The sequence below is a fragment of the Phyllobates terribilis genome, unplaced genomic scaffold, assembly GCF_046119375.1.
Source record: "Phyllobates terribilis strain yellow unplaced genomic scaffold, ASM4611937v1 Scaffold_4__5_contigs__length_816908805, whole genome shotgun sequence".
In the NCBI taxonomy this organism is placed as follows: Eukaryota; Metazoa; Chordata; class Amphibia; order Anura; family Dendrobatidae; genus Phyllobates; species Phyllobates terribilis.
In genome coordinates, this window is record NW_027362764.1 from 25,522,316 (window position 1) to 25,546,729 (window position 24,414).

Consider the following 24,414-nt stretch of genomic DNA (forward strand, 5'->3'; position numbering starts at 1 on the left):
CCTCAGCCAGGAACTGTCAGACCTCCTTCAGCACATTCATGCCCAGAGTTATTATGGGCCCATCGCCTCCGGGTCCTGTGGTCAGTACGATCCCTTTCCGACCGAGGTCCTTTCCACATGCCCGAATGGACATCCATACTACTCCCGCTACTGGGATAGGTAGTTGATTAGCCGCCACCAGTTTGACAGTGGGTTCCCGCCAGGAACGAGCAACTTCAGGAAAATGACTTTGGAAGTACGTCTCAGGCATAGTGGTCACTTGAGACCCGGTGTCCATTAGACAGCGGATCCGCTGCCCATTAAATTCAGCCCAGATAATGGGCCTCTCGCAGACAATGTCTTCAGAGCTCCCTCTTCCACTCTCTGAAGCTCGAGACCCCACGATATGCTCCACAACCGTGGGGCATCTTAGTTTAATGGCTGTCCCCGCCTCCTCCTTTCTCGGTTTGGACAGTCTTTGGAGATATGCCCCCTACCACCTCAGGTCCAACACTCTGCTCCTCGTTCTACCGATAGGTCGGGTGCATGACATGTTGGGGCCTGGTAGGAACGTCTTTCTCGCTCTGGTCTCCGCCCACGTCGGGCAGTAGGATGCATCGGCAAGGAGGCAGCAGGGGCCTTTCTAATAGTGTTCAGCTCACCCCGAATATCTCGAATTTGACGTATCTCCTGTACCCAATCAGGCTCCTTGCTGGTGAATCCAGGGGTAATTGCCTCATGACTTCTAACTGTGGCTTTGAGAACAGGAACTTCTTTCTCCAGGACTCTAGCTTCAGCCCCTACCTTCAGGAAGCCCAGATCAGGGCTCGAATGCAGCCGCTCCTTCAAGATCTGCCTCATGGAAGGGTCTTTCAAGCCAGCAATCAGTTGGTCACGCAACACTTCATCCAATGGTCCCAGTCCTCGGTTCCCATATCGAGCCTTCTTAGTGACATGGGCCGTCACTTCCTGTAATTCATTAACATACTGATTTATGGTCTCATTTTCCCCTTGGACCCGCTGAAACAACCGTAGGCGCAAGTGTCCCAGGTCTGTGGTGTCACCGTGCATGTCCTCTAGGATTTTTATCACTTTGTCCATGGTGTCACGTTCCCCAGGTGGGCAGTACATCACAGTTTACCGGGCCTCTCCATCAAGGGTTAGGAGGGCCAGTTCCGCCTGGGTTGGGGGATCGAGGGGATACATACGCAGCATACTTCTCAGTCTTTCTACCCAGTCCCACAATGACATGCCATCCCCCATAAATTTGGGAAGATGATTGAGCATAGCCCCCAGGTGCCGGAATGCAGGTGCCGGTATGCAATGCACAGAGACACAAGGCGAGAACAGTCAGAGATGAATATAAACAATTTATATATATATATAGCAAAATACGAAGTCTCTTAAAGTGATGTCTTGCCCTAAATCATGGGAGACACCACGTGAGTTCTTTAACTCTGCATATGGCCCTAGCGGGGGTCACCGGTTATTCCCGCTAGGCCGAAAGTCTTTTCTGTACAAATTCAATTAGATCACGTTGAGCTTCCTTAGCCCCAACCGTTCCCCTCCCAACCTGAATACGTAAACCCAACTGTCCCCAGTACCGTGAGTGAACAGTAGAAGTGACGACCCTGTTCACGTATGCAGCTCCTCTGCCTTCACTGGCGTGACTTTCCTGGGGCAGCCGTCTCTCAACTCCTCTCTGCTTGACTGTTGGAGGCAATCTCTCGAGCCTTGGGTAGGGGGGTCCAGACCTGGTTTCGCGAACTCACTCAGCACCGCAAACAGGTTCCAAGATTCCGCAGCAGGCACAGCACTCGGGTCACATCTGTAAGGAATCCGGAGCTCTTCCACTGGCGCCCGGCTGTGGCACCTCACAGGCCTCTGGCTTAGGCTCGCCATGCGGGGCTTCTCAGCACGCAGAGAACATGTCTGATCCTCTCTGCTGCTTGGCGCCAAAAACTCCTCAGGCTTGGCACGCTGGCCTCTTATCTCCAGGAACTCCTTCCTGGAAGTCACCTGACCAGGTCCAGCATCTAAATCTGCTCTCCCTTCAACTTCTCTTGTATATGTTGGTTCCGTTTGACTGTGTCTGGCCAGCAGATGGCAGTCTCTCTCCATCTTTTAAGCATCATGTAACAGTTCTCTTAAAGGCTCTCTTGCCTCTACTACATCACGGCGGCTGGCCCGGTCCGTAACACAGGGCGGTCAGCAAAGATGCGGGGGTTTTGGGTTATAGGATAAGGGAAAGGGAATGTTTGTGACGCCACCCGTGGTGCCTGGTGAAGACCACCAGCGCTGCAACAGTCCTCCGAGGCCGTTGTTCAGGCAGCTTAGTTGGTGCGGCTCCCCACAGGTGGAGCAGGGCCTCAGGGCAGAGTAGTAGCGTGTAGAGCGATGGCGGGTGCAGTGCCGCGGAAGAAAGAATAGACTGAGGTGGTAGATGAAGTCATCCGAGTCTTTACTCACTTTGATGTTTTATCAGCTGCAAAGCTTCTCTCTGCTGTCACAAGGCGAGCTGCGGCCGCCAGGGTGGGGTTCAGCACTTTCCAGGTATTTCAGGAGCACCTGCCAGCACCCGCTCTAGTGTGTTCCTCTCTTGCTTGTCTTCTCCTGCCTTGTGTCCCCCACTGAGTCCCGTACGGGTACTGCGATGTCCCTATGGGTAACGTGTAGTTCCCGGACCGACTGGGTGCCCTTTTTGGTGACTGGTTGTGAGAACGTGGCGTAAGGCCGGGTCCCTCTGGATAAACTGAGATTAAGGCATACAGATGGGGACTCCGCTCCTTCCGTATCCCTCGGGATCCACTAAGCCTCTGGACTTTTCCGACAGAGACGTGAAGTTCAAAGTCAGATATCGGGGACCGGTCACCCCTCTTGCAGCAGGGTCCCTCTGGCTAGGCCAGAATGAGGTATACAGGTGGCGACTCCGCTCCATCCGTACCCCCTGGGTTCCTTTCGCCTGTGCAGCCTATCTCCTCTGCTCCCCTCCTGGGCCTTCTTGCATGGACCCTGACCGGGGACAGAGCCGGATATAACTCTGCCTCGCTCCTCGTCTCGAGGCCTGAGACCGAGGACCGTGGACCCCCAGCCGGCTGCAGCCTTGTGCTGACTTGCCGTCCAAAAGCCCACAACCAAAGACCTTTTTATTAAAATGGCCTCCAGTTATATAGAATTCTAGTAAAGTGCTTAGGTAAGTACTTCCTCCACCCTCACTCACTACGTGGTTCCCCCTCACTTTGGTTCCCCCCAACTCCTCTATACCGGCCCGGGGCGGCACTATGGTGCATTTAGGCCCCCTACAGAACTGGAGTGCTGTAGTTTTGAGTGCGTGGTTTGGGGTCCTGTGTAGTACTCCATTTTTACCTGAAAGAGGAGATATCACACCTCTATCTGAGGTGCAGTACCCCTGTGGCGACTGAACCCTCAGGGGCGCCACAGTGACATCCAAAAAGGCAATCTTATTACCGCCTATCTCATAGGTAAATTTTAGACCCAGATCATTGATATTGAGACGATGTATGTATCTAGTAAAGCACACCCGGTCTCCTGTCCAGAGAACGAGGATGTCATCGATGTAGCGACCCCAAAATTGTATGTATGGGCCCCCGATGACATCCCCGACCCCAAAGACCACAGTGTCCTCCCACCAGCCCAGGAGCAGATTGGCATAAGTGGGGGCACAGGGGCTCCCCATTGCCGTGCCCCTGAGCTGGTGGTAGATCTTGCCATGAAAGAGAAAAAAATTATGTCTCAGTACATAATCAAGTAGTCGGAGAATAAATTTATTGTGTGGGATCAGATGATTTCCCCTTGTGCCCAAAAAAGTTTCCAATGCCAACAGCCCTGCTGTATGATGAATACTGGAGTATAGAGCTTCTACATCGATTAATGCATCTATCCCTGAAACAATTGGTGTCCCCTTCAGGGGAGGGTAGCCCTCATGCACCTTGGGAAGGGTATAGAAGGTAACAATAACAGGGAATTTAGGAAGAAGAAAGCTAAACTCACTTGATGAAATTAATCCATCCGTTCCAGCTTGTGGTAAAATATCAGATAGTATTCTGGTAAAGTTTGATGTGGAATCCTTCTGTAGTACCCGGTAGGTTGTGGTGTCCGAGAGGATCCCCATACACATCGACACATATTGGTCACAGTCCATGAGTACTATATTCCCTCCCTTGTCTGATGGCTTAATGACAAGGGAGGTATCATTGTTTAACTCCTGTAATACTCTTCGTTCATCAAAAGTGAGATTAGGGTCAACCCTATGTAACCTGGGGTTGATTCTCCTAATCTCCTCAGTGACTAATGATCAACTGTCTGGTTCTCCCACTAGTGTATACCCTCCTTTTTGCCAACTTTATTTGAAGCTGCCAATCAGTGGTGTGGGCGGGGTTATACACAGGAAGCTGCCAATCAGTGGTGTGGGCGGGGTTATACACAGGAAGCTGCCAATCAGTGGTGTGGGCGGGGTTATACACAGGAAGCTGCCAATCAGTGGTGTGGGCGAGGCTATACACAGGAAGCTGCCAATCAGTGGTGTGGGCGAGGTTATTCACAGGAAGCTGCCAATCAGTGGTGTGGGCGGGGTTATACACAGGAAGCTGCTAATCAGTGGTGTGGGCAGGGTTATACACAGGAAGCTGCTAATCAGTGGTGTGGGCGAGGTTATTCACAGGAAGCTGCCAATCAGTGGTGTGGGTGGGGTTATACACAGGAAGCTGCCAATCAGAGTTGTGGGCGGGGTTCTACACAAGAAGCTGCCAATCAGTGGTGTGGGTGAAGATATACACAGGATGCTGCCAATCAGTGGTGTGGGCGAGATTATACACAGGAAGCTGCCAATCAGTGGTGTGGGCGGGGTTATACACAGGAAGCTGCCAATCAGTTGTGTGGGCGAGGTTATACACAGGAAGCTGCCAATCAGTGGTGTGGGCGGAGTTATACACAGGAAGCTGCCAATCAGTGGTGTGGGCGGGGTTATACACAGGAAGCTGCCAATCAGTGGTGTGGGCGGGGTTATATGTGGCGCTCCTGAGGGTTCGGTCGCCACAGAGGTATTGCATCTCACCCAGAGGTGTGGTACCTCACTCTCAGGTAAGGAAGTAGTATGCCTCAGGACCCTAACACCTGCATTCACTACACCACATTTCCGGGGGACAGGGTGACAATGCTCCTACGGGAGAGCACAAGTGTCCCTGATCCCTGGCTGGAGTGGGGAGGAACCATTTAGAAAGGGGGAACTAAGTAGTGGATGAGTGCAGGACGTAGATCCTGGGAGCACTATAGTAAGAGGTATAAAAGTAAGGAACCATCTTGGTTCAGGGAGAGAGTGAGGAGTTGGAGTTGTGAGGAGAAGTGACAGGAGCAAAGGCTCTGTACGAGCTCTGCTCCAGAGGCGGGTCTAGTCAGGAGGCCTGAGCCTGAAGGAGGGAAAAGGGGGGCAGGAGAGGCTCCAGGACGAGGAGAGAAGGGACCCTAGGGGTATGCCCACCGCTGCCAGGAGGCAGGGGGATCAGGCCAAGAAGGGGAACCGGGTCCCCCAGCCAGCAGAGACTACAGGACTCAACTGGGAACCGGAGGCTGCAGCACTTCAAGTACAGCAGGCCGTCCACACCAGCCGCTAGGAAAGTAGCCACATAGGGCCGGGGGACGGAACACACGTCGCCCGCTAAGGCCCGAGGACACTGGACAGAGGTGCCGCTAGGTGTGAGGTACAAAGAGAGAGGCCAGAGAGGACACACAGAAGGGGGTCCTGCTAAATGCTCCAGAGATACCTGAGGGTCGGCCGAGCCACTTACTGCGTGAGCACAGGACGCCGTGGGCTCTTACACTGGCCCTGTAAGTGGAACTCCTGAAACCGTGAGTAAAGGATCTGGGACTGCATCCTGTGGACTCTGTGATTATTCTTGCACCGTGTCACCTTGCACCATCACCACCATCATCCCTACACGCTGCCCTGAAGCTACACTCTTCCTATGGGGAGTCACATCACCTCGCTGCACATACCTCCAGCTTCAGCGGACTGCTCCGCAGCGGCGGTTACTCATAACCGCAATCCACAGGTGGTGTAGTCGGACTATATATAACAGACACACACACAGACTACACCTGGTTTGACCGGCCTGGGTCATGGACCGAGTCACCGCCACGGTGACTACAACCCCCAGCATCTACAAGGCCCGACTCCGGGTATCCCACTGCCCAGGGGGCGCGTCATATACACAGGAAGCTGCCAATCAGTGGTGTGGGCGGGGTTATACACAGGAAGTTGCCAATCAGTGTTGTGGGCAAGGTTATACACAGGAAGCTGCCAATCAGTGGTGTGGGCGAGATTATACACAGGAAGCTGCCAATCAGTGGTGTGGGCGGGGTTATACACAGGAAGCTGCTAATCACTGGTGTGGGCGAGGTTATACACAGGAAGCTGCCAATCAGTGGTGTGGGCGAGATTATACACAGGAAGCTGCCAATCAGAGATGTGGGCGGGGTTCTACACAGGAAGCTGCCAATCACTGGTGTGGGCGAGGTTATTCACAGGAAGCTGCCAATCAGTGGTGTGGGCGGGGTTATACACAGGAAGCTGCCAATCAGAGATGTGGGAGGTGGTTATACACAGGAAGCTGCTAATCAGTGGTGTGGGCGAGGTTATACACAGGAAGCTGCCAATCAGTGGTGTGGGCGGGGTTATACACAGGAAGCTGCCAATCAGTGGTGTGGGCGGGGTTATACACAGGAAGCTGCCAATCAGTGGTGTGGGCGAGGTTATACACAGGAAGCTGCCAATCAGTGGTATGGGCGAGGCTGTACACAGGAATCTGCCAATCAGTGGTGTGGGCGGGGTTCTACACAGGAAGCTGACAATCAGTGGTGTGGGTGGAGTTATACACAGGAAGCTGCCAATCAGTGGTATGGGCGAGGCTATACACAGGAAGCTGCCAATCAGTGGTGTGGGCGGGGTTATACACAGGAAGCTGCTAATCAGTGGTGTGGGCAAGGTTCTACACAGGAAGCTGCCAATCAGTGGTGTGGGCGAGGTTATTCACAGGAAGCTGCCAATCAGTGGTGTGGGTGGGGTTATACACAGGAAGCTGCCAATCAGAGTTGTGGGCGGGGTTCTACACAGGAAGCTGACAATCAGTGGTGTGGGTGGGGCTATACACAGGAAGCTGCCAATCAGTGGTATGGGCGAGGCTATACACAGGAAGCTGCCAATCAGAGTTGTGGGCGGGGTTCTACACAGGAAGCTTCCAATCAGTGGTGTGGGTGGGGCTATACACAGGAAGCTGCCAATCAGTGGTGTAGGCGGGGTTATACACAGGAAGCTGCCAATCAGTGGTGTGGGCGAGGTTATACACAGGAAGCTGCTAATCAGTGGTGTGGGCGAGGTTCTACACAGGAAGCTGCCAATCACTGGTGTGGGCGAGGTTATTCACAGGAAGCTGCCAATCAGTGGTGTGGGCAGGGTTATACACAGGAAGCTGCCAATCAGAGTTGTGGGCGGGGTTCTACACAAGAAGCTGCCAATCACTGGTGTGGGTGAAGATATACACAGGAAGCTGCCAATCAGTGGTGTGGGCGGGGTTATACACAGGAAGCTGCCAATCAGTGGTGTGGGCGGGGTTATACACAGGATGCTGCCAATCAGTGGTGTGGGCGAGGTTATACACAGGAAGCTGCCAATCAGTGGTGTGGGCGGGGTTATACACAGGAAGCTGCCAATCAGTGGTGTGGGCGGGATTATACACAGGAAGCTGCCAATCAGTGGTGTGGGCGGGGTTATAAACAGGAAGCTGCCAATCAGTGGTGTGGGCGAGGTTATACACAGGATGCTGCCAATCAGTGGTGTGGGCAAGATTATACACAGGAAGCTGCCAATCAGTGGTGTGGGCGGGGTTATACACAGGAAGCTGCCAATCAGTTGTGTGGGCGAGGTTATACACAGGAAGCTGCCAATCAGTGGTGTGGGCGGAGTTATACACAGGAAGCTGCCAATCAGTGGTGTGGGCGGGGTTATACACAGGAAGCTGCCAATCAGTGGTGTGGGCGGGGTTATATGTGGCGCTCCTGAGGGTTCGGTCGCCACAGAGGTATTGCATCTCACCCAGAGGTGTGGTACCTCACTCTCAGGTAAGGAAGTAGTATGCCTCAGGACCCTAACACCTGCATTCACTACACCACATTTCCGGGGGACAGGGTGACAATGCTCCTACGGGAGAGCACAAGTGTCCCTGATCCCTGGCTGGAGTGGGGAGGAACCATTTAGAAAGGGGGAACTAAGTAGTGGATGAGTGCAGGACGTAGATCCTGGGAGCACTATAGTAAGAGGTATAAAAGTAAGGAACCATCTTGGTTCAGGGAGAGAGTGAGGAGTTGGAGTTGTGAGGAGAAGTGACAGGAGCAAAGGCTCTGTACGAGCTCTGCTCCAGAGGCGGGTCTAGTCAGGAGGCCTGAGCCTGAAGGAGGGAAAAGGGGGGCAGGAGAGGCTCCAGGACGAGGAGAGAAGGGACCCTAGGGGTATGCCCACCGCTGCCAGGAGGCAGGGGGATCAGGCCAAGAAGGGGAACCGGGTCCCCCAGCCAGCAGAGACTACAGGACTCAACTGGGAACCGGAGGCTGCAGCACTTCAAGTACAGCAGGCCGTCCACACCAGCCGCTAGGAAAGTAGCCACATAGGGCCAGGGGACGGAACACACGTCGCCCGCTAAGGCCCGAGGACACTGGACAGAGGTGCCGCTAGGTGTGGGGTACAAGGAGGGAGGCCAGAGAGGACACACTGAAGGGGGTCCTGCTAAATGCTCCAGAGATACCTGAGGGTCGGCCGAGCCACTTACTGCGTGAGCACAGGACGCCGTGGGCTCTTACACTGGCCCTGTAAGTGGAACTGCTCTAACCGTGAGTAAAGGATCTGGGACTGCATCCTGTGGACTCTGTGATTATTCTTGCACCGTGTCACCTTGCACCATCACCACCATCATCCCTACACGCTGCCCTGAAGCTACACTCTTCCTGTGGGGAGTCACATCACCTCGCTGCACATACCTCCAGCTTCAGCGGACTGCTCCGCAGCGGCGGTTACTCATAACCGCAATCCACAGGTGGCGTAGTCGGACTATATATAACAGACACACACACAGACTACCCCTGGTTTGACCGCCCTGGGTCATGGACCGAGTCACCGCCACGGTGACTACAACCCCCAGCATCTACAAGGCCCGACTCCGGGTATCCCACTGCCCAGGGGGCGCGTCATATACACAGGAAGCTTCCAATCAGTGGTGTGGGCGGGGTTATACACAGGAAGTTGCCAATCAGTGTTGTGGGCAAGGTTATACACAGGAAGCTGCCAATCAGTGGTGTGGGCGAGATTATACACAGGAAGCTGCCAATCAGTGGTGTGGGCGGGGTTATACACAGGAAGCTGCTAATCACTGGTGTGGGCGAGGTTATACACAGGAAGCTGCCAATCAGTGGTGTGGGCGAGATTATACACAGGAAGCTGCCAATCAGAGATGTGGGCGGGGTTCTACACAGGAAGCTGCCAATCACTGGTGTGGGCGAGGTTATTCACAGGAAGCTGCCAATCAGTGGTGTGGGCGGGGTTATACACAGGAAGCTGCCAATCAGTGGTGTGGGCGGGGTTATACACAGGAAGCTGCCAATCAGTGGTGTGGGCGGGGTTATACACAGGAAGCTGCCAATCAGTGGTGTGGGTGGGGTTATACACAGGAAGCTGCCAATCAGTGGTGTGGGCGGGGTTATACACAGGAAGCTGCCAATCGGTGGTGTGGGCGGTGTTACACACAGGAAGCTGCCAATCAGTGGTGTGGGCGGGGTTATACACAGGAAGCTGCCAATCAGTGGTGTGGGCGGGGTTATACACAGGAAGCTGCCAATCAGTGGTGTGGGTGGGGTTATACACAGGAATCTGCCAATCAGTGGTGTGGGCGGGGTTCTACACAGGAAGCTGACAATCAGTGGAGTGGGTGGAGTTATACACAGGAAGCTGCCAATCAATGGTATGGGCGAGGCTATACACAGGAAGCTGCCAATCAGTTGTGTGGGCGGGGTTATACACAGGAAGCTGCTAATCAGTGGTGTGGGCAAGGTTCTACACAGGAAGCTGCCAATCAGTGGTGTGGGCGGGGTTATTCACAGGAAGCTGCCAATCAGTGGTGTGGGTGGGGTTATACACAGGAAGCTGCCAATCAGAGTTGTGGGCGGGGTTCTACACAGGAAGCTGACAATCAGTGGTGTGGGTGGGGCTATACACAGGAAGCTGCCAATCAGTGGTATGGGCGAGGTTATTCACAGGAAGCTGCCAATCAGAGTTGTGGGCGAGGTTATTCACAGGAAGATGACAATCAGTGGTGTGGGCGGGGTTATTCACAGGAAGATGACAATCAGTGGTGTGGGCGGGGTTATACACAGGAAGCTGCCAATCAGTGGTGTGGGCAGGGTTATACACAGGAAGCTGCCAATCAGTGGTGTGGGCAGGGTTATACACAGGAAGCTGCCAGTGGTGTGGGCGACGTTATACACAGGACGCTGCCAATCAGTGGTGTGGGTGAGGTTATACACAGGAAGCTGCCAATCAGTGGTGTGGGCGAGGTTATACACAGGAAGCTGCCAATCAGAGGTGTGGGCGGGGTTATACACAGGAAGCTGCCAATCAGTGGTGTGGGCGAGGTTATACACAAGAAGCTGCCAATCAGTGGTGTGGGCGGGGTTATACACAGGAAGCTGCCTATCAGTGGTGTGGGCGAGGTTATACACAAGAAGCTGCCAATCAGTGGTGTGGGCGGGCTTATACACAGGAAGCTGCCTATCAGTGGTGTGGGCGAGGTTATACACAGGAAGCTGCCTATCAGTGGTGTGGGCGAGGTTATACACAGGAAGCTGCCAATCAGTGGTGTGGGTGGGATTATACACAGGAAGCTTCCAATCAGTGGTGTGGGCGGAGTTATACACAGGAAGCTTCCAATCAGTGGTGTGGGCGGAGTTATACACAGGAAGCTGCCAATCAGTGGTGTGGGCGAGGTTATACACAGGAAGCTGCCAATCAGTGGTGTGGGCGGAGTTATACACAGGAAGCTGCCAATCAGTGGTGTGGGCGGGGTTGTACACAGGAATCTGCCAATCAGTGGTGTGGGCGGGGTTATACACAGGAAGCTGCCAATCAGTGGTGTGGGCGGGGTTATACACAGGAAGCTGCCAATCAGTGGTGTGGGCAGGGTTATACACAGGAAGCTGCCAATCAGTGGTGTGGGCGGGGTTGTACACAGGAAGCTGCCAATCAGTGGTGTGGGCGAGGTTATACACAGGAAGCTGCCAATCAGTGGTGTGGGCGGGGTTGTACACAGGAAGCTGCCAATCAGTGGTGTGGGCGAGGTTATACACAGGATGCTGCCAATCAGTGGTGTGGGCGAGGTTATACACAGGATGCTGCCAATCAGTGGTGTTGGCGAGATTATACACAGGAAGCTGCCAATCAGTGGTGTGGGCGGGGTTATACACAGGAAGCTGCCAATTAGTGGTGTGGGCGGGGTTATACACAGAAAGCTGCCAATCAGTAGTGTGGGCAGGGTTATGCACAGGAAGCTGCCAATCAGTGGTGTGGGCGGGGTTGTACACAGGAAGCTGCCAATCAGTGGTGTGGGCGAGGTTATATACAGGAAGCTGCCAATCAGTGGTGTGGGCGGGGTTATACACAGGAAGCTGCCAATCAGTGGTGTGGGCGGGGTTATACACAGGAAGCTGCCAATCAGTGGTGTGGGCAGGGTTATACACAGGAAGCTGCCAATCAGTGGTGTGGGCGGGGTTATACACAGGAAGCTGACAATCAGTGGTGTGGGCGAGGTTATATACAGGAAGCTGCCAATCAGTGGTGTGGGCGGGGTTATACACAGGAAGCTACCAATCAGTGGTGTGGGCGGGGTTGTACACAGGAAGCTGCCAATCAGTGGTGTGGGCGAGGTTATATACAGGAAGCTGCCAATCAGTGGTGTGGGCGGGGTTATACACAGGAAACTACCAATCAGTGGTGTGGGCGGGGTTGTACACAGGAAGCTGCCAATCAGTGGTGTGGGCGAGGTTGTACACAGGAAGCTGCCAATCAGTGGTGTGGGCGGGGTTATACACAGGAAGCTGCCAATCAGTGGTATGGGCAGGGTTATACACAGGAAGCTGCCAATCAGTGGTGTGGGCGGGGTTATACACAGGAAGCTGCCAATCAGGGATGTGGGCGGGGTTATACACAGGAAACTGCTAATCAGTGGTGTGGGCGAGGTTATACACAGGAAGCTGCCAATCAGTGGTGTGGGCGGAGTTATACACAGGAAGCTGACAGTTCATGGTGTGGGCGGGCTTATACACAGAAAGCTGCCAATCAGTGGTGTGGGCGGGGTTATACACAAGAAGTTGCCAATCAGTGGTGTGGGCGGGGTTATACACAGGAAGCTGCCAATCAGTGGTGTGGGCGAGATTATACAGAGCTCAGCATTCAGAGAGCTGGGAAATCTCCAGCAGATAAAAGAGAGATTTTATCAAATTGACAGCAAGCAGCCCTGTAAGGTATAGATAGCTGGAATCGGGGTCTCTTTCCCTATATCATGCTGCTAGCTAAAGCCTGGTGACAGATTCCCTTTAAGGCTGCTTTGATGTGTTGCGGTCGTGTTTATCGCACATTATGATGCCAATTTCACAGCCATCTATGAGGTTTTGTTGCGGGTGCGGTATAGAAACGCCGCCCTGTTGTGAGATGTGAGTGCAGCCTCAGGCTCCTGTGACGCCGGCAGATAATGGCCCCCACCGAGCGCTGAGTGACCATATAGGAAGGGGATTGTTCCCTTTCATTTTCTTGTGTCAGTGATGGTTTATTCCCTCTTCCAATATATTTTTAATGGTTGTCGGCAGCACATTCTCTACTTACACAGGGGGACGTGCTGCCGACAACCATCATTTTTCTGCTTATATAAAATAAACAATCAATGACAAATGTGTTTCTTTTTTTTCCAGTTATGGACAATGATCCGGAATGAGCATTAGCAGAATTGATTATTGATTTTATATTTACCCAAAGTAAATGACACTTTAGTCAGTTAATAACAGAGTTTTCTACATATCTGGACATTTTACCGGGAAAAAAATTCCCTGGAGTATAAGTTGGTGCGCATGCAAAATAGGAGCGTGTTCACACTGGCCATTAAACAGACCTATTAAACCTAAAGCATAAACAAAATGCACATACACTCTGCTGTAAGTAAAAGCAATAGTGCATATAAATAACACTGGGTACTTAGTAAACGCAGTTTTTGATTAAAAACAACAACATGTGAACATGCTCCTATTTTGCATGCATAAAACGGAACTTTACCTCTAGTTCATTTTTTTGGGGTTAAGTTTCAGGCTTCTGCACTTAGCGCCGGTAAGGGGTGCGGCCGCCCTTTCTGTGACCTGGACATTACCTTTATATAGCTTCCTATTTTGCTGGGTACTCATATTGCTCGGCCCTTATTCACATTGACATCACTTTGACACATGATAAGGTTTTAATACTAAATGATCGGACAATCACGATTTGGGTTCACCTTGACGCTGGTTGGATGAATTTTACGCTTTTTATAATCAAGACCAATCAAAAACAGAGTTTATTCAGTGTGTTATTTCTGTGCACTGCTGCTGTTACTTATTTACTTGCTGCAGGGGAGATGGTTAGTTTCTTATACCTTGCAATTTGTATGGGAATTTTTTTTTTTTAATGTTCAGATAAATGTAATATTTAAGGTTTTATTATTTAAAGATAATATCAGTTTTATTCTTGGCAGATGACTGTACCAGGAGCTCTGAGAGACATCTGATATCTCTAGAATTGAATGCAGAAGATTATAGTATCACACAAGATACATGTACTCAGCATGCCGACATGTCAGCTATACCCCCATCCGTCAAGAGCAGAGATCGATCATCTGATGATTTTAATGTATTATTACCTCCTAATTCATCACAGACTGTTAAGCAAAATAAAAGTCACAGAAGAAATGCTGAAGATCCAACAGCTACCACAACGGAGAAGCCATATTCATGTTCAGAATGTGGGAAATGTTTTACTCAGAAATCACACCTTAGTAATCATGAGAGAATTCACACAGGAGAGAAGCCATATTCATGTTCAGAATGTGGGAAATGTTTTACTCAGAAATCATATCTTATAAGTCATGAGAGAATTCACACAGGAGAGAAGCCATATTCATGTTCAGAATGTGGGAAATGTTTTACACAGAAATCACATCTTAGTATTCATGAGAGATTTCACACAGGAGAGAAGCCATTTTCATGTTCAGAATGTGGGAAATGTTTTATTTTGAAATCACACCTTAGTATTCATGAGAAATTTCACACAGGAGAGAAGCCATTTTCATGTTCAGAATGTGGGAAATGTTTTACACAGAAATCACATCTTAGTATTCATGAGAGATTTCACACAGGAGAGAAGCCATATTCATGTTCAGAATGTGGGAAATGTTTTACACAGAAATCAGATCTTGTTACACATAAGAGATTTCACACAGGAGAGAAGCCATATTCATGTTCAGAATGTGGGAAAGGTTTTATTTTTAAATCATGTCTCATTACACATGAGAGAATTCACACAGGTGAAAAGCCATTTTCATGCTCAGAATGTGGGAAATGTTTTACACAGAAATCAGATCTTGTTACACATGAGAGAATCCACACTGGTGAAAAGCCATTTTCATGTTCAGAATGTGGGAAATGTTTTAGACATAAATCAGATCTTGTTACACATGAGAGAAGTCACACAGGAGAGAAGCCATATTCATGTTCAGAATGTGGGAAATGTTTTAGACATAAATCAGATCTTGTTACACATGAGAGAAGTCACACAGGAGAGAAGCCATATTCATGTTCAGAATGTGGGAAATGTTTTAGACATAAATCAGCTCTTGTTACACATGAGAGAAGTCACACAGGAGAGAAGCCATTTTCATGTTCAGAATGTGGGAAATGTTTTAGAAATAAATCAGTTCTTGTTACACATGAGAGAAGTCACACAGGAGAGAAGCCATATTCATGTTCAGAATGTGGGAAATGTTTTACTTGTAAATCATCTCTTAACAGGCATAAGAAAGTTCATACAGAGAAGTAATCATTTTATAGTCACATTCTAACAAAAGTACATGTCGTCTTGAGAGCTTAGATTTCTATGGTCCATTACCTTCCTGGAGCGACACTTTTGCTCTTAAACCCTTTGGCTACAAGCTGACCATCATCGTTACACCACCTGTGGTCACTATGATAACATACAATATGGGGAACGTGCCTCCATTTCCATTATTCTATCTCCCTCTCGTAGGTTGAATATCTCTTTGGTGGCGGCTCCACCCTGGTAGTAATCTACCACCAGCAGGAGGGTGATGGCGCCTCTTCTCACGTACAGAAGCCCCCTCCATCTCATGTAGCCCCCCAGACACCACACAGCAGATCCATTACTCACATATTACTTACTCACAATTGATAACTGTTCTTCTTGTGAAATCTCCTTCCTGTGACGGAGAACTTATCATCTCTGTTTGCTTTCCTGGGTTCTGCTCTTCTGTCTTCATCATTATGGATTATCTGCTCATTACATTAGACGTTTTCTCATCCTGGTGTCTTTTTCCTGATTTGTTTGTTACGCTGTATGGCAGGATACCTATATGGGGACGTACGAAGAAGAATTTACATAGAAATATATGGAGAGGTGTAATATGGCTGCATCCTAGACATGGAATATATGCAGGTTACAGGGGAATTAACAGATATCACATACAGGACTGTCAGAATTTTGCACATACCAATTTATGTAAGTTTTCTTTATTCTTATTGGAATGTGCACATTGTAGATTTAGACTCAAGGCAGCAAAACCACAAAATAAGTATTTGATACACTGCCGAGTTTACTAGTTTTCCCACCTACAAAGAATGGAAACAGAGGCGTATCTAGGAAGGGGGTAGCCAGGGCATGCGCCCCGGGTGCAGCCGGCAGGGGGCGCAGTTGGGCCGCCTAATGCGGAGGCCCGAAGTGTCTGCCCTGGTGGCTGCATTCTGCCTGCCTTCGGACTGGGAGTCCGTCTTTCTCTGAGCCGGCTGACTGCCATTCCTACAGGATGGGGGACATTCCTACAATATGGGGACCAGGATGGAGAACATTACTACAAGATGAGGACCAGGATGGGCACATAACTACAAGAGGGGGACCATGATGGGGACACTCCTACAAGATGGGGACATTACAACAAGATGGGGACCAGGATGGGGAACATTCCTACAAGATGGGGACCAGGATGGAGACATTCCTACAAGATGGGGACCAGGATGGAGAACATTACTACAAGAGGGGGACCATGATGGGGACACTCCTACAAGATGGGGACCAGGATGGGGGACATTCATACAATATGGGGAACAGGATGGAGAACATTACTACAAGATCGGGACCAGGATGGGGAATTACTACAAGATGAGGACATAACTACAATATGGGGACCAGTATGTGACATTACGATAATATGGGGCCCAGGATGGGAGACATTACAACAAGATGGGGACCAGTATGGAATATTACGACAAGATGGGGACAAAGATGGGGGACATTACAAGATGCAGACCAGGGTGGGGCACATTACTGCAAGATTTTTGCCAGAAAAACTTCAAAATAAAGCATGAAAAAACATTTTGCCACTAAAAATGTCACTTTATATATAAACTAAAGTAAACTAAAAAAGTGCAGGTTTATTACCGCCACATCCGTAACGACCCAAACTATAAAAAATAAAACAGCAAAAATGTTCAAAAGGTGTATAGAAAAAAAAATGGTACCACTAAAAATGTCACTTTGACCTGCAAAGAATGCGGCCCCCCCAAATTATTTTTTTTCCGTGTGCGGCTCATATACCCAGCCGAGTTTGAGACCCCTGCTCGTGGTCACTAGGGTGATCAGGGGAGTTGGCAGTTGGCGGATAGAGAGTGTCCAGCCTGTCTAGAGGTGAGGCGTAGGGTACAGGGGCTGCTAGGATTAAGTATCTTGCCAGACAATCTTTTTAGAGTCCATCGCAGCAAGGCCAAATTATATCCATATCAGAGTATCAGTCCCGTTACCATCCAGCCGGCACCTGTATGGAAAACCAGTATTGCAGCTAATGGCTGAAGAACCTGCAGTGGAGAATTGCATTGCTGAAGCAGAAGAACCTGCAGTGTGTAGCATCGGCGTTTGTGCCTCCTGCTGGCAGACAATACGTGATGCCTGGATCATGCAGACAATCTTCTGCATGATCCAGGCATCACAGGCCTATTCCATCAGCATCTCTCTACTCTGAGTGCACGCTAATTATCTACGTATTGACTGTTGTTTATTCAGTGTCTGCACTGGTTATCCAGATGTCGACAGACACCTTTGCTTACGACGATGCGACTAGCCATAGCATTCTACCACTAGTCTCAGCATCAAACGATTTCCTTAAGATACCCTCCGAAGAAATAAGAAGCAGGGATTACGAGAAAGAGAGACGGCGACTCGTCTCTTATGATCTGCACTCGGTTACGTTGGCAGAGTATCACAAACAAGGCAATATCCCAAGGGGACTCAGGAGTCACCTCCGCCCCACTCTTTTTGCCAATAACTTGGGCTATTGCGAAAAATTTAAGAAAATTCTAAACAAATGCTCACTTGACATTATTGTACTTACAGTTGATTTCTTACAGAAAGCCATCAAGGAGAGCGAAAAGGCTATCGCTGCCATTGAAATCCAACTCGCTGCCAATCTATCTACTACCGAGTGGAATACCCTCAAGAGTAAAACGGATAAAATCCTCGCTGACCATCAGAAAACTTTACAAGAACGTAAAAGACAAAAATTCCAACGGGACAACGAGGACTACCTCAACAACCGGGTCTACCAATGGAACGCCTCTGTAGGTTTCCACGGACGACGCCAACAACAAGGACAACACAAACCAAATTCCTACAGCTCAGGCAGCGATTCATCCACGGGACAGAGTGGCAATCGTTTTTAATGGCACAGTCGGAAAGGAGGACACCGAAACGCCGACCCACCAGGAGAGCAAGGAAGCGCAAGGATGACAACCCGGTCCCAGGTCAGATCCTGGTGAAAAATATATCGGTGTATACCCTCTCGCCCACAGAACTCTCAGTCCAACAGAAAGGCTTGTCCTTCTGTCCAACACCATACTGGGACTCATTCCAGTTGGAAAAGGACCTTCAGCGTTTTTACCGAGTGAAACGTCTCAAGACACATTTTGGACTACTTAATGAGACCTCCGTTAACAGGGTACCTCCTCCTGGGGGCAGCCCTGTACCGGAGCTTTCTATCTCCTCATTGGGTCTCCGCAACAGAAGTGCATTTAATCCCCCTCACTGCAACCATGCCACAGAGACAACTATAGCTCTTATTGACAGAGATGTCAAGAGTCTAATACACCAACAGCGTCTAGGCTTCTTGCACACACACCAAAATCTCACCTTAGATGAGAAAAGAGCCATTAAGATTCTGCAGGAGAACAAACACATAGTGATTAAACCAGCTGATAAAGGTGGTGCCATAGTCATTATGGACTAGACAGCTTACACGAATGAGATCTTAAGTCAGCTAAGCGATTCTGACACCTACATATGTGTGAACACTAACCCTTCTAACATCATTCGGTCTAAAATCCAATCCGTTCTATCTACATATCTGGACCTGAAAGTCATTGACTCCAAGACAGCTACATATCTCACTAACCTCCACCTGATAACTCCAGTCTTCTACATCTTACCCAAAATACATAAGTCTCTAACCAACCCCCCTGGCCGACCAATTGTAGCCTCCACCGACGCGATCCTCTCTCCTCTGGCTATTTACCTAGATAAAATACTGACACCACTGGTCAAAGAAACACGTGCCTTTCTGCTGGACACCAGTGCTTTTCTTGGCATTATCAAGAACCTCCCGAACACTGTGACGGAGAGCTGGCTTGTGACCCTGGACGTAAATAGCCTATACACGTCAATTTCACATGAGAAAGGATTAGAGGCCACCTCCCATCTCTTGCTACAGTCTAACCCAGGGGTCTCAAACACGCGGCCCAAGGGCCGCATCGGCCCCTGAGGGTGCTTAATGCGGCCCGCAGGCACCGGAACCCCCATAATGATTGCGGCCTGGTCCTGAGGGTCGCCACAGTCAGTGATTCTTTTCAGTCGAATGTTCTACAAGTTAGGCACCAGCATGGGCCGTTACTACAAGATGGAGACCTGGATGGGCACATTGCTACAAGATGGGAACCAGCATGGGCACATTACTGCAAGATGGCGACCAGGATGGGCACATTACTGCAAGATGGGGACCGGGATGGGCACATTACTGCAAGATGGGGTCCAGGATGGGCACATTACTGCAAGATGGGGTCCAGGATGGGCACATTACTGCAAGATGGGGTCCAGGATAGGCAAATTACTGCAAGATGGGGACCAGGATGGGCACATTACTGCAAGATCGGGACCAGGATGGGCAAATTACTGCAAGATGGGGACCAGGTTGGGCACATTACTGCAAGATGGGGTCCAGGATGGGCACATTACTGCAAGATGGGGACCAGGTTGGGCACATTACTGCAAGATGGGGACCAGGATGGGCACATTACTGCAAGATGGGGACCAGGTTGGGCACATTACTGCAAGATGGGGTCCAGGATGGGCACATTACTGCAAGATGGGGACCAGGTTGGGCACATTACTGCAAGATGGGGACCAGGATGGGCACATTACTGCAAGATGGGGACCAGGATGGGCACATTACTGCAAGATGGAGAAACTACTATAAGAAGTTGGTCAGAATTACTATATGGTGCTAATTGTAAGAAAAAAATCACTGTATATAGCCAATTAGAGGAGTCAAAAAGGAAATAAAAATTGTAAAAACTGTAAACTTGTAAAAAACTATAAAATTGTACCATAGCCCATAAAATGAATGCCATTTAAAAGAATGAGATAAAAAAGCCAAAAGTGTTAACAAAAAATATCCAAAAGGTGTATGTATAGAAAAAACAATATGATATCATTAAAAATTTCATATTACCCTGCAAAGAATGCAGCCCTTCAAATTCACATTTTTTCTATGTGCGGCCCATACACTTAGCCGAGTTTGAGACCCCTGGTCTAACCTGTCACCCTTATCAATCCAATTCTGCCTTACACTACTCTCTCTAGTTCTCCATGAGAATTATTTTCTGTTCAGGGACGATTTTTATGTACAGGAACGGGGGACAGCAATGGGCTCGCCGGTAGCCCCGGCTTACGCTAATCCTTATATGCATAAGTTTGAAGAAGACTTCATATATACCAACACCCTCTTCAAGGCACATTGCAGCACCTATCATCGATATATCGATGATATCGTCCTCATATGGTCAGGTCCGTTGGAATCACTAACCACCTTCTCATACCTCAACTCAATTAGGCCCGAGCTTCAATTCACACTGAGTTACGATAAGAAACAGATAGCCTTCCTCGACACACTAGTGATTCACAATGACAATGGGAGCTTCACCAGAGACCTCTTCACCAAACCCACGGATTGCAACAGTCTACTACATTATTCCAGCTGCCATACTAAAGCCACCAAAAATAGTCTCCCCCGTTCCCAGTTCCATAGGGTAACCAAAATAGTCTCAGACTCTGATACCCTTCCCCAATGACTACAGGACATGCCACTAAAATTTAAAGAGCGCCACTACCCCACTCGTCTGTTGGACCAAGAAATAACCAAAGGACTTGACCCCAAACCACCGGATCCCCCTACTACTAAGACTCATCGTGTACCATTTGTTGACACCCACCACCCTCTGATGCCTAAGATATACACTACCATTAATAGACACTGGCCCCTCTTAACTAAAGCATACCCTGAGATCCCGTCCTTCAGAAACCCCGCCCTGATGTGTACTAGGAGGGCTCCCAACATCAAAGATAGAATCGTTAGAGCAGACCTGGGCAGCGCACACATGACCCCGGCCCAACGCCTACTCAGTACCCGGCGACACGGGACCTTTCCTTGCCTGAGCTGTCCAGCCTGCTCCAACATTATAAAATCCGGCACCCTCACCCACCCTAGGACAGGCAAAAGCTTTCCCATCGGAGGATTCTATACTTGCGAATCCAACTTCGTGATCTATGTGATCAGGTGCCCCTGTGGACTCCTATATGTCGGGGAAACCACACAACACATTCGTGACAAAATTGCCAGCCACAAGTCAACCATTCGTTGTGGTAAGAATTGGCTTCCTTTGCCCGACGACTTCACCAGGGCGAGACACACTGTGGCCCAACTTCGATTCCAGGTCATAGATCACGTAGCTAGACCCAGACGAGGAGGCAACCACATAAAACTGCTGAAACAACGGCAATCCTATTGGATATATACTCTCCAGACCTTGTCCCCTAAAGGACTTAATAGAGAAATAGACTGGATACACTAATGTCTTTTTTCTCCCTACAGACCCACTGAATCTAACTGGTCTCTTACACCCTATGTAGTAACTGCTTACATTGTTGATCCCATTGCCCTAGCAACCATTGCATTGTGCATAGACACTAAATGACAGCCTCAGACCACTCCCCCGGCCTCGGCATGTGACATCTTTGGCCACGCCCCCTCCGATGACTCACTTCCTGGCACTCAGCTCCAGTGCTTAAATACCTCCTCAGACAGTATGCAGCCACACCACCCAGCAGCAAGGAGTGAGAACGCTGCTCCACATTCCCACAGGGACTACAGACCCCAGCAGACCAGCGCCTGAAGACATATACTGAAGTTTAACTATGGACTCTATACCCCTATCACTTTCCTAACCTCTATCCTATGTACTTTAGATCTCCACAGGCTAAAAACCCATGGAGCCATAGCTAAGGTACCTTATGTTTGCTTCCCCCCTTTCTACCCCACAACATACTCATTATTTTTGCACTGTGCGATTTATCCATTTACTTCCAGTTATTTGGGTATTTTGCTTGTCTTTGGTTTTTTTTCTGTCTAGTGGCCTTATGTGAACATGCATTTACATTTTGCATGCACATCAATTTACGTTTCAGTTCAGACTCCCAGGTTTTTTCTTTGTAGTTTAGTGTGCTTCAGTGCATATAAGGGTGTGGCCGCCCTTTGTCTGAGCTGAAAGGTTCATTCTGCCTCTCAGGTCTATGTTTCTACTAGGGGTTCAGTCTCTCTGCCCTTATCCATATGTATGTCACTTGACAAATGGTAAGGTTTTAATATTAGAGTTAGGACTGTCCCATAAGGGTTACCGTGACGTGGTGGGATGATTTTACATTATTTTGATCAAAATTATGTTTACTAAATACCCTTTATTATTTATCATTATTTTTGCACTGTGCGATTTATCCATTTACTTCCAGTTATTTGGGTATTTTGCTTGTCTTTGGTTTTTTTCTATACTCCTGTGACTGTTACTCTGGCATGCCTCCTATTTTAGCAGCCCTTCCTCTTGCCTCCTGCCACACTGTGGCCCCTACCCAAAATATCTGTCTCTTATGCACACTTCATCAAAAGTAAGGCTGAACTTTATTTGCAATAATACTCTTGCCTATTTGTCTATATGTTTATATACCAAGCGTTTATATACCAAGTGTACTATATATGTAAATACACCCCACCTGATCCTCCTCTCCGCCTCCCGCTTTCTCTTCACCCACCCTTTCCCCCTCCCCCCACCTCCTTTTTCCCCATCCCCCATTCTCCCTAGTCCGTTCTAAGTTCCAAGATTTGCCCCCCCCCCCCCCCCTCCCGGAGCTTTGTATTTATTGATGTCTATCTTTTTACTGTTATATGGTTGTATTCTGACACTGTTGTCTCTCTTTTCAGTAGTGACTCATTGAATAAGGCCTATGTTGTAGCCTAAACGTCTACTGTCCTCTTCACAAATTGTCGCTTAAGCACCTATGGTTTCATTTTAGTTTTCTATGCCTGTTAAATAAATACCATTGTAAATTGATCCTATGAGTGTGCGATGAATTTAATCTTTTGCTGGGCAGAGACACCGTTCCCCTCACCACCGCGGTTCCGGTCTGGAGTCCTCCTGCTCCGCCGCTGCTGTGGTGCGCACCGCGCACAGCTTCCCGGGCACTGTGCTTAGGGCGCGCGCTCCCTCCCTCTTAAAGGGGCCACGCGCGCCGTCCTAAAGAGTCCCCGGACAATGGCCAGAGGACCTCCTCTATTTAAAGCACCTCCTCCAATATGGAGGTGACTGTGCAAGGTTGTAGTTTGTGTGCTAACACTCTCCTCAGCCCTCAGGTCCCTGTGCCTGCCAGCCTGCCTGTCAGCCGTGACTGCCAGCCTTCCTTTCAGCCATGCCCGTCAGCCTGCCTGTCAGTCGTGCCCGCCGGCCTGCCTCCCCGGAGCACCTGTCTGGCCATCTGCCATACCCACCAGCTTGCCAACCCGGAGCACCTGTCTGGCTATCTGCCATACCCGCCTGCTTTCCAACCCGGTGCACCCGTCTGGCCATCTGCCATACCCGCCTTCTTGCCAACCCGAAGCACCCGGCTGGCTATCTGCCATACTCGCCTGCTTGCCAACCCGGAGCACCCGTCTGGTTATCTGCCATACCCGCCTGCTTGTCTACCCGGATCACCCACCCGCCTGCCTAAACTGCCATGCTCATCCACTGAACCTGTCAGCCTCCGTTATCTAACCCGTGGGAGTCGCCTGCTCTCACACAAGTTCGGTCCCAGAGTGGCACCTGGTCCACATGCCCGGACCCTCCTTGGTTCACGGAGTCGACTAAGCCGCAGTGTGACCTGGGTCTGTCCGAGTAGGCACTTAGTTATGCCCCTCTGGTCCCTCCTTGCACCGAAGCACAGAGGTTCCACCACCCGGACCCGTAACAGTTTGCACAGGCCATGGAATCCGGTGGCTTCCAGGCTCCTTCGCTCTCTGACCTGTACCAGGAGGTCTCTCGTCAGAGATCCCAACAGGAGACTATCCTGTCCTATCTACGGACAATCAACTCCCGCCTGGACACGCTGTCCACCCCGACTGTCTCCGTCTCTAACCGAGCGACACCCGCTCCGGCTACACCTCAACCCAGTGGTGCTGTGGCACCTGGCTTTGGACCCCGGCTTTCTGCACCTCCACGTTTCAATGGTTATCCTGTCCTATGTCAGGGCTTCATAAATCAGGGCATGCTGCACTTTGAACTTCTGGCACACCAGTTCATCTCCGAACGGGCCAAGGTGGCATTCATCATGTCCCACCTCACCGGAGAGGCGTTGGCTTGGTTTAACCCCCTGTGGGAGAGAGGGGATTCCCTGATGTCTGATTTCCAGGCTTTCCTCGCGGCTTTTCGAAAGGTGTTCGACGAGCC

The 24,414-nt window shown here is 49.9% G+C and overlaps 1 protein-coding gene across 1 annotated transcript in view; it reads left to right on the forward strand.

Annotated features, from left to right (window-relative positions):
* Positions 1-22,816, forward strand: part of LOC141264831 (uncharacterized) — a 93,879-nt gene extending 71,063 nt beyond the window's left edge. Inside the window, exon 3 of the mRNA XM_073677185.1 lies at positions 13,809-22,816. Coding sequence (XP_073533286.1) covers positions 13,809-15,148 — 1,340 coding nt within the window. The 3' untranslated portion in view covers positions 15,149-22,816. The remainder of the gene's footprint in view (positions 1-13,808) is intronic.
* Positions 22,817-24,414: the final 1,598 nt, after the last annotated feature.